Consider the following 12,302-nt stretch of genomic DNA (forward strand, 5'->3'; position numbering starts at 1 on the left):
CATGAATATAGTAGAGAAACTCTGTTGAGATGACTCCAGACTCCTCTCTTTTTGTGAATCAACTTAGGCTAGAGTTCTCCTTCTTGGTTTCCTCTAGCCCTCTTCCTTGAGTGTTGGCCCAACCTCACTTGAGAGCTTCTCCAAACACCATTGCCGCAACACCTCTCCTCTCATCTTCTAGCTTCCGCACCTTCATCCTTCTCCATAGAAGCCTCATCAATTCCGCGTGGCTTCTCCTTGACTTCCTTACTCTTGAATATGGACTCATCAACAAACCAATGAAGTTGATTGGGTCCTAAACCCTCTATAGTATTAGATGCTTGGAAACAAGTAAATGGTTTTAATGATATCATAAAGAGTTTTTGGAGACGGTACCAAATAAATGGCACATGTTTATATGTTAAGAAGGAGAAACTAAAAATGGTAAAAAGGGATTTAAAATTGTGGAACAAAGAGGTGTTTAGGAAATAAATAGGAAGAAAAACATAATAGTTAAAAAAATAAGAGACTTAGACATCATGGAAGAGAATTGTGGATTATGTGAGAATAGGAGAAGGCAAAGATGAGAAATTTTCGCTGAACTTAATAAAATAAGCTTCTACCAAGAATCCTTAGAAAAACAAAAAGTAAGAACAAAATGGATTGCTTTAGGGGACTCTTACTCTATATCTTACCATTCTGCAATTAATTGGAGGAGAATGAAAAATGGAATAAAAGGTCTGAACATACATGGGAATGGATTTAGGAACCTAAGGTGGTGAAGGATGAGATCCAAGTTTTTTTTAATGATATCAATTTTATTAAAAACCTCTAGGAAGTTTTAAAAAATGAAATTATAAAAGCAGTCATCGACTTTCATATTCAAGGAACATGGCCTAGAAGATGTAATGCAACATTTATTACTCTCATATTGATAATAGAAAACCAGCAAGAGTTAAAGAAGTACAAAGTCAATCTCCTTGGTAGGATGCTTATACCAAATAATCTCAAAGCTATCAGCAAGTAGGCTGAGGAGGGTTCTGCCTAAAATAATAGATGAAACACAATAAAACTTTTTTTATAGACAGGAATCTTCTAGACAGTGTTTTAGTTGCAAATGAGTCCATGGATGAGATAAGAATTAAAAAGAAAATTTGTTTGGTTTTAAAGGTGGATTATGAGAAAGCTTACGACTTATTTAGGTGGAATTTTTTAAATCATATGATGGAAAAACTAGGATTTTGTGAGAGATGGATTAAATGGGTAAGAGGATGCATAAAATCAACAACTATCTCAATTCTAGTTAATGGAAGCTCCACGGAAGAGTTTAGACCTTCAAAAGGAATTAGGTAATCCACTTGCACTTTTTTCTCTTTCTTATTGTAGAAGGGGGACTGGCAAGTATAGTTAGACAGACACAAAGTTGACATTTTTGAAATGTAGTCAAAATAAGAAGAAGAGAGATAGAAGTAAGCATGCAACAATAAGTATATGATACCTTTTTCTTGTGAGGATAAAACGCAAAATGTCTTAACCTTGAAATCTATTTTAAGATGTTTTGAGGTTGCATCGGGACTTAAAGTGAATTTTTATAAGAGCAAATTGAGAGGTGTTGGAGTTAGTGACAATCAACTTAGCATATTTGTTGTTGTTTTGGATTGTTCAACAATGAATTTACATATTTGGGGATACCAATTGGTGGAAATTGTAGAAATGTAAAATTTTGGGATCCAATTTTACACAAATTAGGAAGAGACTGAGACAACAGAAAGGTAGACAATTATCCTTTGCAGGCATATTGTGTTTGATTAAATCGGTCCTAATTGCCCTTCCACGTTTTTATTTATCTTTCTTTGAAGCTCCAAAAACAATTGTAAAAGAGATAACCAAAATACAAAGACAATTTTATAGGAATAGGGAACACATGAAAAGAAAATAGCATGGGTGAAATGGTCAACAATTTGTAAGCCAAAAGAGATAGAGGGTTTAGATATAAAGGATATACAAAGGTTTAACAAGACACTTTTAGCAAGATAGAAATGTAGATATGCATATGATTATATAAAGGAATATGGAGAAACATACTAGAATCTACAAGGATGTTAGTGGAAAACGGGAAGTGCACCAGTTGCACATAGCAAGTAATCAATATCGTTCTCTCCATATGGACTTGTGCAACACATGATAACTCTCACAATTCACAATTCAACTAGACAACAAAGCTCACAAAAACACAAAGAAACTATTTATGTACTTTTATCAAAGAATTGGTGTGCAACAAAAATTTAACATAGATATATATACAATTATCAAGACTAGATTTCGTTCACTTATTTCACATGCATTCACAAACATTTCAATTCCATATTCAAGTCAAAATCAACTCATAAGATTACTCAAATCCTATTCCTAGTGACTTTGAGCCTATGATAACTCATCAAGTTCTAAGTCCTTAGATCCTAATTAAGCAAACATCCATTAAGTTCAAGAGTCTTAAGATTACTAAGGAAACATGTTTTATCCTTAGATACACACTCCATTAGGTATTTAATTTCAATTATAGATTCAAAAGACACTTTCCAACACCTCAAGATCCACAAACAAGCCAAGGTGATCAAGCCACAAAAAGCATTAAGCACAAAAATCAAATACTAACTTGAATTAGAAAAGCATATATATATATATATATATATATATATATATATCAACAACATAAATTACACAAGAATTTAGTTCATTACATATAATCTTAACAAATAGGTATAGCTTTCCATGGTGGAGAACCTATGATTTACCTCAAGAACCACAAACAAACCATGGGTGATCAAGTTACAGTAAACACTAAGCACATAAATTAAATACTAACTTGAACTAGAAAAAAAAAAAAAAATATATATATATATATATATATATATATATATATTAACAACACAAATTACATAAGAATTTAGTTCATTTCATCTAATCTCAACAAATAGATAGCTCTCCATGGTGGAAAACTTAAGGTTTACAAATAGAAGAGATAAGGAAGAAATGGAAACCAAAGAGAAGATGCAAGCCTTCTCCCAGTTTCTTTGCAGCTGTTCGAAGCTTCAATTATGCCTCCCCTTCGCATCAGCACCTCCAATTCGTAAATCTTGTCCCTCATCAAACCCCAAAATGGGATAACACCATGGATGAAGATTGAGGACCCAAGGTGGAATATGAGAGTTTCCCAACACCCCAAACAACCTCAAAAAGCTTCTCTCAGTCACTTTAGGTGGACAAAATCGTGGAAGGAAGAAAATGTCCCAAAGCCTCGCGAGAAACATGTTTAAATACACATTTTTTACATATCAGCGTCGTCGCCGCCTAGTGTCATCTCAACACCACTGAGCGCTATCAGATAAAACATAGAACAATATCTTCTGTGAAGTTAGTGCTCGACCACCAACATCTACTTTTTGAATGTAAGGTAGAAAATTTCGCTTTTGGATCTATGTTATAAATGGATAGAAATAATAACAATCTTACACAACAAAGTCATGAAACATTTTCATCATTTTAATATACCAAGATTGAATAGAAAAGGAAATCTGATTTGAAAGTTTACTTGGATGACTTTAATGAGAAGTATATGAGATCATAGAAATAATGTTTTGTTTAGAAATGCAAAGATTGATGGGGTGGAAATATTTATAGGTGTACAACCGAAAGCATGAGCTTGGATTAGAAGCAAAATTCTGAAAGCTATTTTCTCATACTCTGATTGGTGTCTATGTCCAAAAACCTGAAGGATAATGATTTTTTAACCCACTTTTTTTGACCCACTTTTAACCCATCACTCTCATCATCCTTAGATCATCTATTTTAATTTTTTGTAATGATGTGATGTGATGATCTAAGGGTGATGAGAGTGGTAGGTTAAGAATGGGTTAAAAAAGTGGGTTAAAGTATCATTGTCCAAACCTGAATTACATGTATCCAAAAATAACTCTATATCTCAGGTTTAGTTTTAGTGTGAGGTAGATCCCTATCGTCTTGTTGTATTTTGTTTTTTGTTAGTTGTGTGCAGGTATGCAAGAATGACAGATGAAAAATTTGGTCTTAGAAATCATAATGACTGACAACCATAAAAGGATTATACGAGCAATACTACAAATGACCAATTCTGAGATCATTTACTTGTGCATCACCAATGGTAGTGATAAAAGGTGTATCAAACATGATAAATTTTTATAAGTGTTATAGGGGTTTTATGAGGTCTAGAGTTAGGTTTAGTGATTTATGCCATTGTAAGATGTATATATGTTTTTTGTAAAAAGGTTGAAGTATCCAAGTATTTATGTATTTATTCAATCTTTATTGATGATAAAATAAATGAATAAAAAACTATTATATTGGTTTGTTAATTAGAGTCTAAATTGGTCTCTATAGTTAGCTACCATACGCTAATGTTACATATCAATTTATACTCTAATTCACAAATCAATTATAATTTTTTATTTATAATAAAGATTATTTTAGATAATAATAACTAATTTTTATCTCTAAAATATATTATTATTTAATAATATTCTTGTAATGTTTTGATTTTAATATAATAAAAAAAACTTACGGTCTTACAGAATCTTTAATTTTATTAATCTAATTTGAGCTCTATTAAATCTAATATAATATTTAGTAATCGTATTTATTATATGAAAATTAACATTAATATATAATTAATCTTGAAATAACTTAAATTTACAAAAAAAAAAAAAGAGTTGAGATCCTTTTCAAATTAATTATATAAGACTGTAATTTTTCTATACTAAAAATAAAATATGTGAAATACTTATTATACTGAATTAAATATTTCTCATATTATTCCTTATTTTTATATACACATTTGTCTTAACGAAACTTTTAGCTTTTATAATAAAAATAAAAATGATTTATAAAATTTCATAAAAATGCAAGTACTTTTATTAAATGTTTATAACAATTAATACAAATTAAAACATTGTCATGCATACTTCAATACAAAATTAGTTTTATGTTTTGATAATTACTTTTTACCAAAATAATATTTATATATATTTTTTAATTATAATCAATTTTTTTATTATTATGGAAAAAATGTGCACACATCATGTCCTGGTTAAAATAGTATATATTTACCACTATCCGTTAACCCATCTAAATCTGAACGTTGTGATTGGACTATATTCTTCTTTTTGTTCTATACAAGTTAAATTGGACTTTGTGAGTAAATAAAAATCTTTCTGTATATAGTTAAGAATAAAAAATATGGAATAGATAATTGAAGCAATGTCCCTCACACACACAAATCTGTGTTTTTGTCTTTTTACCATAAAATACTCTCACTTCACTTTCCTTTCACACCTTCATCTTTGTCGGTGGCTACTTAAACCCTAAGTCATAGTACAAATAAAAAATTACTTTTCTAAAACATCCTTACAAACATTGTGATCAATAAAGAAAAACAGATTAAATAAAAAAAAACTTGAACAGAGAAAAAAAAGTTATTTCTATATTGGTTGTCAATATAATTTTTTATTACAAAATAATTAAAATGTCAATGTCAAAATAACTTAATCTTGAACTGACACTACTTACCAATAAATTGTCAAAATATGTTATATAATTACTATAACATATCAATTTGATAACTTTCTATCTATACAAAAGTTATCCTAAAATTATAGCTTAATCTTATTATTTTTTCTAGAATATTATTGACTTTTGATTAAGTAAAATTTAATTTGTAATAAATGCTAGTATTATTGTGATAGGATATAAAGTGTTTGTAGTACACTCCTGTCAATAAATAAATACATACAACCTCGATTTCTGCACATTGCATCAGACTTGTCCCTTACTACTACAACCAACAAACTATTAAGATTTAATTTCTTAATTTGGAAACTAAACCTAGGATTAAGACAGTACACATACATAGCATTAAACATTTTGTGTCACAAAAATAACAACTTTAGTGCTTTTGATCTTCAACATTTTTAAATTAATGTTAGTCATTTTATCAAATATAAGCCATAAAATAAATTTTGTTGATTTTTTTTACAATTTTATATAGATTTTACTGGTTAACTATTTTTATTTTTTTAATAAATTATAGTTGATGCATCTAAGATAATCTCAACACACTTGACTAACAACATCTTAGTACAACATTTTTACATTTTGGACAACATCTTAAAGTTTTTGCATGATATTTTAATCACTCAAAAAAGTTTAATTATTGTGAAATAACATATCAAACTTTGGGACCAATAAAATTACCCTTTTTATTAACCTTACATTGAAAATTAGTTACTATACTCTTATATTAATTTTTATTAAGAGAATGCATAAAATAAAATAAAGAAGAGAAACAAAAACAGATCCAATATTTCAACCACACACCAATTATAACTATCCATGAATCTCTTCTGAACCTTTTCACCAAGTAAAACATATTTGATGATAATTTGGTCATGTTACTAGGAGATTGCAAATTTTCTACACCTTTGCATATGTATGTACAATAACAATATTCTTTTAAGAGGAGATAACATTACTCCAAGAATAATTTTTAAAAATTAATTAATTTTAAAGAATATTGAAAGATAAATATTTTAACTCAAACAAGTACAATAAAAGTTAAATTAAATTCACCCTAGATGCAACTAATATGTTTATTAAAAAATATTTAATTTTTTTTTACGAAAATCAATTAAGAAAAAAATAAAAAAAATATAACGTAAAAGCATAATGTTAAACAAATATTCAACTACACCTAATTTAATTAAAATAGCTGCAAAGTTAAAATTTTCTATTTGATTGTTTAACAAAAATAAAAAAAATTAACAAACCTTTTCTTTATTTGCTATCTCCTCTGGTTTAAAATTATATACTTTAATTATTATAATATTTCAAATCTTTATGACAAAAGAAAAACAATTACAAGAGAGAGTAAAATGAATTTAAATATAATGAGCTAAAAGTACACTTTTTGTCCATAAAGTAAAAAAAAAATCATATAAATTTATTATTTAATAATTAAATTTACCAACCAATTTTTGTTTAATAAATTAATTTAACTTTTTCCAACTTTCAACTACTTTTTATTTATTTTTGAATGAACTCTAATATGAATTAACTTATTCCCTGTTTATTTCTTGTTATTTACTATTTAACTAGGACATGGGAGCCTTGTATTTTAAGATATATCCTAAACTTTACATGTACCAATCTTTTCAGAGGAATCACAGAAGAAGGACAAGGGATTGGTGTGTAAGATCTACTAATAATTACTGAAAAATAAAAATATAAAATGAAATAAAGTAAAAGTGTACACAATCTCATAATTTAGCAGCAGATGACAGAGAAAGGATTAGTAGCTTTATCTTTTTTCATTTTCCCACTTTTCCTACTATGCTTGTTTTTGACTGCATTTAACAATACCAGAATTAAGTTATCTCCTCTTACAGAGTTTACATAATTAAACTTTGAAGTTTAAACTAAAACATCTTTTCCGGAATTCACAAAGGTCGACTTTTGTATAGTCATATGTTTTAAGTTTATGCTAGAACTAGTATATCATTTCTAGCCGTAGTAGGTTTTTATTGTTCTCTCTTTCCCACTCTCTCTTCGGTGCAGCATGTACGAAATTCATTGCTTTGTTTGATTGCTTAGAAAAAGAAACATTTGACACATTTTTCCTCTTTCTTTTACTCTTCTCTCTTTGGAATCCAGATCTCCAAACTACTGCTCTTCCCCATCTTCATATGCTAAGTAAGAGATCTTAAATTCTATCAGCAGAATTTCTTCGTTTCTTCTACTTATTGTCCTTGTCTTTTTGAATTCTCTTTCTTTCTTCTTGGGATCCAAGGTTGAGTCTTTTATGCTTCATTATGTAGATGAAGTTGTTCTTGATTACTTAGCTTTCGTGGGTATTCATGTATAGCTCTTAATTTGGTGGTTTCGTTCTCGAGTGAGTATGTTGTTGGAGTTCGTGTTCCTTGTGTTCCTTTCGCCTTCTGGGTTAGTTAAGATGTCTGTATGTTTTTTCTTTTAAGTTGGTGTTGTTGTGGGTGGTGTGTAAATGCTTCTATTTCCTTGTTGGATAGCCAAGACAAACAAGTGAAACTTATGGAGCTTAAGCTTCAGACTGTTGAACAGATCTGGAGCTCACTTTTAAACTCTCTTTTTCTTTACTTTTTCAGCAATGGTCACTGTGTATTACTGACTAGTTAATAATTTCTCCAGGGTAGTGATTGAAAGTGGCTTGGTTTTTTCTATTGTTGTGATTTGAAGTTTCTTACCCTCAATGTTATAATTAAGTAATAACTGACGAGTTGATGATCAATAGTTGGATTTTTTATTTTTTTATTTTCTGTATGATTGTATCATAAACTTGCAACGTGTCTGTTTTCTTCATTAGAAGCAAAAGGTATCTTGTTTTGACATGAGATTTTTATGCTAGATCTTGAGTGGTTGTTGTGGATTACAGCCTTGATATTGTGGTTCTGAATAAGAATTGATCCCTTTTCAGGTTCTAAATGGCCAAAACAAGTTCAGCTGATGGTAGAACTAGAAGCTCTGTACAGATCGTCATAGTAGTTGGTCTGTGCTGTTTCTTCTATATATTAGGAGCGTGGCAGAGAAGTGGTTTTGGAAAGGGAGATAGCATAGCTTTGGAAATTACTAAGACAAATGCAGAATGTGATATAGTTCCAAATTTAAGTTTTGACTCTCATCATGGTGGAGAAGTTGGTGAAATTGATGAAGCCGAATCAAAGCCTAAGGCATTTAAACCATGTGCTGCTCGCTATACTGATTACACTCCATGTCAGCATCAAAAGCGTGCCATGACCTTTCCTAGGGAAAACATGATCTATAGAGAGAGACACTGCCCCCGAGAGGAAGAGAAGTTAAAGTGTATGATCCCTGCACCCAAGGGGTATGTTACACCATTTCCTTGGCCGAAGAGCCGTGACTATGTTCCATTTGCTAATGCTCCCTACAAGAGCCTTACAGTAGAGAAGGCTATTCAGAATTGGATCCAATATGAGGGAAATGTGTTCAAGTTTCCTGGTGGTGGAACACAGTTTCCTCAAGGTGCTGATAAATATATTAATCAAATAGCATCTGTGATACCTATAACTAATGGGACAGTGAGAACAGCGCTAGACACCGGTTGTGGGGTATATTTTTCATCTCAAATTCCAGATGAATTTTGTCAAATCTCTTTGGCCATTCTTGTACATTTTAATGTGATAGTTGCATTCCTGCATCATTACTTTTTGGCTATGTATTCTTATGTCAGGTTGTTTGCTCAGGTTGCCAGCTGGGGTGCATATCTTTGGAGCAGAAATGTTATTGCCATGTCCTTTGCACCAAGGGATAATCATGAAGCACAAGTTCAGTTTGCTCTTGAAAGAGGTGTCCCTGCTGTCATTGGCGTTTTGGGGAGCATAAAGTTGCCCTATCCATCTAGAGCCTTTGACATGGCTCATTGTTCTCGCTGTTTGATACCTTGGGGAGCAAATAGTAAGAACTTCACATCATATACTAGCTTCTCTAATATATAATCTACTTGTTGTAAATAAGAAACCACTGGCACTGCTTTCCCATTCTTGTTTCTCCTGCTTCTGATTGATTTTTGAACTTGCATTGTTTTATTTGTGATACCAACTGTTTAAAACTGCATTTTGGGCTATTCATTTGCAGATGGAATATATATGATGGAAGTTGATCGAGTACTAAGACCTGGTGGTTATTGGGTGCTCTCGGGTCCTCCAATCAATTGGAAGGTTAACTACAAAGCCTGGCAGAGACCTAAGGAAGACCTTGAGGAAGAACAAAGAAAGATTGAAGAGACTGCTAAGAAACTTTGCTGGGTGAAGAGGTCAGAGAAGGCTGAAATAGCCATTTGGCAAAAGGTTGTAGACTCTGAATCATGTCAGAGAAGACAAGATGATGATAGTGTAGAATTTTGCAAGTCCTCAGATGCCGATGACGTCTGGTATGTTTGCCTCATTTTTTAGTTTTATAATTTTACATTTTAATGGTTTAGTGTTGATATTCCCGTTACTTTTTTCTACCAGTCATGAAAACAAACATACATGTACATTTATGCATAAAAGATAAAATGATGGGATAAAAAGCTGATATTTATACATAGTTCTGTCCTTTAAATGTGAGCACTGCTTAACTTTGTTCTCAAATGAAGTGGTGTACTGAGTTGGAATGGCTTTGTTCTGTGGCTATAGGTATAAGAAAATGGAGGCCTGCATTACCCCAAGTCCTAAAGTTTCTGGTGGGAATCTGAAGCCATTTCCAAGCAGGCTTTATGCCATTCCTCCTAGAATTGCCAGTGGCTCAGTTCCTGGAGTTTCCTCCGAGACATACCAGGATGACAACAAAAAGTGGAAAAAGCATGTAAATGCTTACAAGAGAATTAATAGACTGTTGGACTCGGGAAGGTACCGTAACATTATGGATATGAATGCTGGATTGGGTAGTTTTGCTGCTGCTATCCATTCTTCAAAGTTATGGGTCATGAATGTTGTGCCTACTATAGCTGAGACAAATACACTGGGTGTGATATATGAGCGAGGACTAATTGGCATCTATCATGATTGGTATGGTTTCATAAGTTTATCCCAATTCATTCGTGTCTGCTCTTAGTCTGAATTATTTAAATTTGATGACTATTTTCACATGCTATCATTTAATAATTCTCAAAATAGATGTAATATCATGTGAAGTTGTTTGCTGATGCTATATGATGTTTTTTTTTTTTTTTTGTATTGAATTGTGATTAGTTTGTAAATTTTTAGCAGTTAGTTTTGTTAAAGATCTTTCTTCGGTTCCTTTTTCACCCAGGTGTGAAGCCTTTTCCACATATCCACGAACATATGACCTCATTCATGCTCCTGGTCTCTTTAGTCTGTACAAGGATAAGTAAGTTTTTCTTCTGTCACTATTCAACTTGTTAACTTATAATTGAAACTGCAGTCACATGTTAATCCTTATTTGTTGCCTGCTTAGCTTGTGATTATAGTTTTGATGATTTGACCTGAAATTGGTAATAGGCTTAAAAAATTGGAACTGGACTAATATATATTGTCATTACACGGTTTCAAAGTTCGCTCAAGTTGTATGATATTTTATGGTGCTATGTGGGGAATCAGGTGGTAATTTGATCATATCTGTCTTTTTGTTTCATTCAGTAGTCAATTTTGGGCGTGTAAAATGGTTTATTGGAAGTCTAAAATAGGACTCATGAAGAAGTAACTGTTAACATGTGTGGTATGGTTGTTAGATAATCATGTACTATTGAGTAGATCTAGTAATTTTCAGGTTATGAGATATTTGGACTTGGTATATCATTAACAGACAGAATCAGTAGATATTTAGTTGAATTTGCTTATAGCAATTGTGTGTTCATTTCCTGTGCCTCAATCATGTGTGTGAGAAACCAAATGCAGATGCAATGCAGAAGATATTCTTTTGGAGATGGACCGGATTCTGCGACCAGAAGGAGCTGTCATATTCCGTGATGAAGTGGATGTGTTAATTAAGGTAAAGAAAATAGTTGGAGGAATGAGATGGGATACTAAAATGGTTGATCATGAGGACGGTCCTCTTGTTCCTGAGAAGGTGCTGATTGCTGTTAAGCAGTATTGGGTTACTGGTGGAAATTCCACATCAACACAATAATCACTGAACCAAAGTTGGAATTCTGGTTTGCCCTTTGGCTACCGGTATCTTTCTGCATACCATTTTCACAGAATTCATATGGTATTTTGGCTCAATTGGGCATTGCAACAGTGACAGAGTTAGAAGTTAAAGAAGTTTTGCACAATTGTCACTTACCTAATATGTTGTTAATTTATTGATGAAGAAAGCTACAAACCTATTATGATTCAGGTTTATGCCACTTGGCAATTTTTGGAGTAAGTTACTTATCTTGTACAATGTTGCATTCAGAAGTGAACACCTTCTCAACCTCTTTCTCACTTCCTTTTTATAGTTATATTCATTAGGTTTAATAATTTGAACCCTATATTTGTACTTCTTTTAATATGTACACCTACATAAACTCTAAGTTTTAGTTCTTAAAACGAGTACCCTTCTTTTGCCTTTTTGCCCTCATATTTGTCAAAGTTTGTGGTTAAGTTTCTATATCTAGTAAACTCTGTTTTAGTTTTTGTTCAAGGAGTTTTTTTTTTAATATTTAAATCAACTTTGGTATTTTAGAATTGTCACAAAATTTAAACTGCTGACATTTTAGGTAATTTGCTAAATCGTTTACTATTTTTATTTTCCAA

The 12,302-nt window shown here is 31.5% G+C and overlaps 1 protein-coding gene across 2 annotated transcripts; it reads left to right on the forward strand.

Moving 5' to 3' along the window:
• Positions 1-7,425: 7,425 nt before the first annotated feature.
• On the forward strand, positions 7,426-12,095 carry LOC114178147 (putative methyltransferase PMT2). Of its 2 annotated transcripts, none has more exons than XM_028063882.2 (7): positions 7,426-7,513; positions 8,519-9,170; positions 9,306-9,516; positions 9,697-9,991; positions 10,239-10,610; positions 10,855-10,932; positions 11,460-12,095. In XM_028063882.2, exons 2-7 carry the CDS (start codon positions 8,526-8,528, stop codon positions 11,689-11,691), a joined length of 1,833 nt encoding a protein of 610 aa, XP_027919683.1. In that variant the 5' UTR covers positions 7,426-7,513; positions 8,519-8,525; the 3' UTR covers positions 11,692-12,095. The 2 variants fall into 2 exon arrangements, with proteins under 2 accessions (XP_027919683.1, XP_027919682.1); XM_028063881.1 differs by lacking the exon at positions 7,426-7,513 and adding an exon at positions 7,520-7,758.
• Positions 12,096-12,302: the final 207 nt, after the last annotated feature.

The sequence above is a fragment of the Vigna unguiculata genome, chromosome 3, assembly GCF_037176805.1.
Source record: "Vigna unguiculata cultivar grain cowpea cultivar isolate G323 ecotype 2 chromosome 3, ASM3717680v1, whole genome shotgun sequence".
NCBI lineage: Eukaryota > Viridiplantae > Streptophyta > Magnoliopsida > Fabales > Fabaceae > Vigna > Vigna unguiculata.

Bases quoted from the DNA above. Each gene is read 5' to 3' on its own strand.
- LOC114178147 (XM_028063882.2), top strand. From the start codon at position 8,526: ATGGCCAAAACAAGTTCAGCTGATGGTAGAACTAGAAGCTCTGTACAG. The intron at 10,611-10,854 runs GTATGGTTTCAT...TTTTTCACCCAG, and splicing joins ATTGGCATCTATCATGATTG to GTGTGAAGCCTTTTCCACAT. The intron at 10,933-11,459 runs GTAAGTTTTTCT...AACCAAATGCAG, and splicing joins TTTAGTCTGTACAAGGATAA to ATGCAATGCAGAAGATATTC.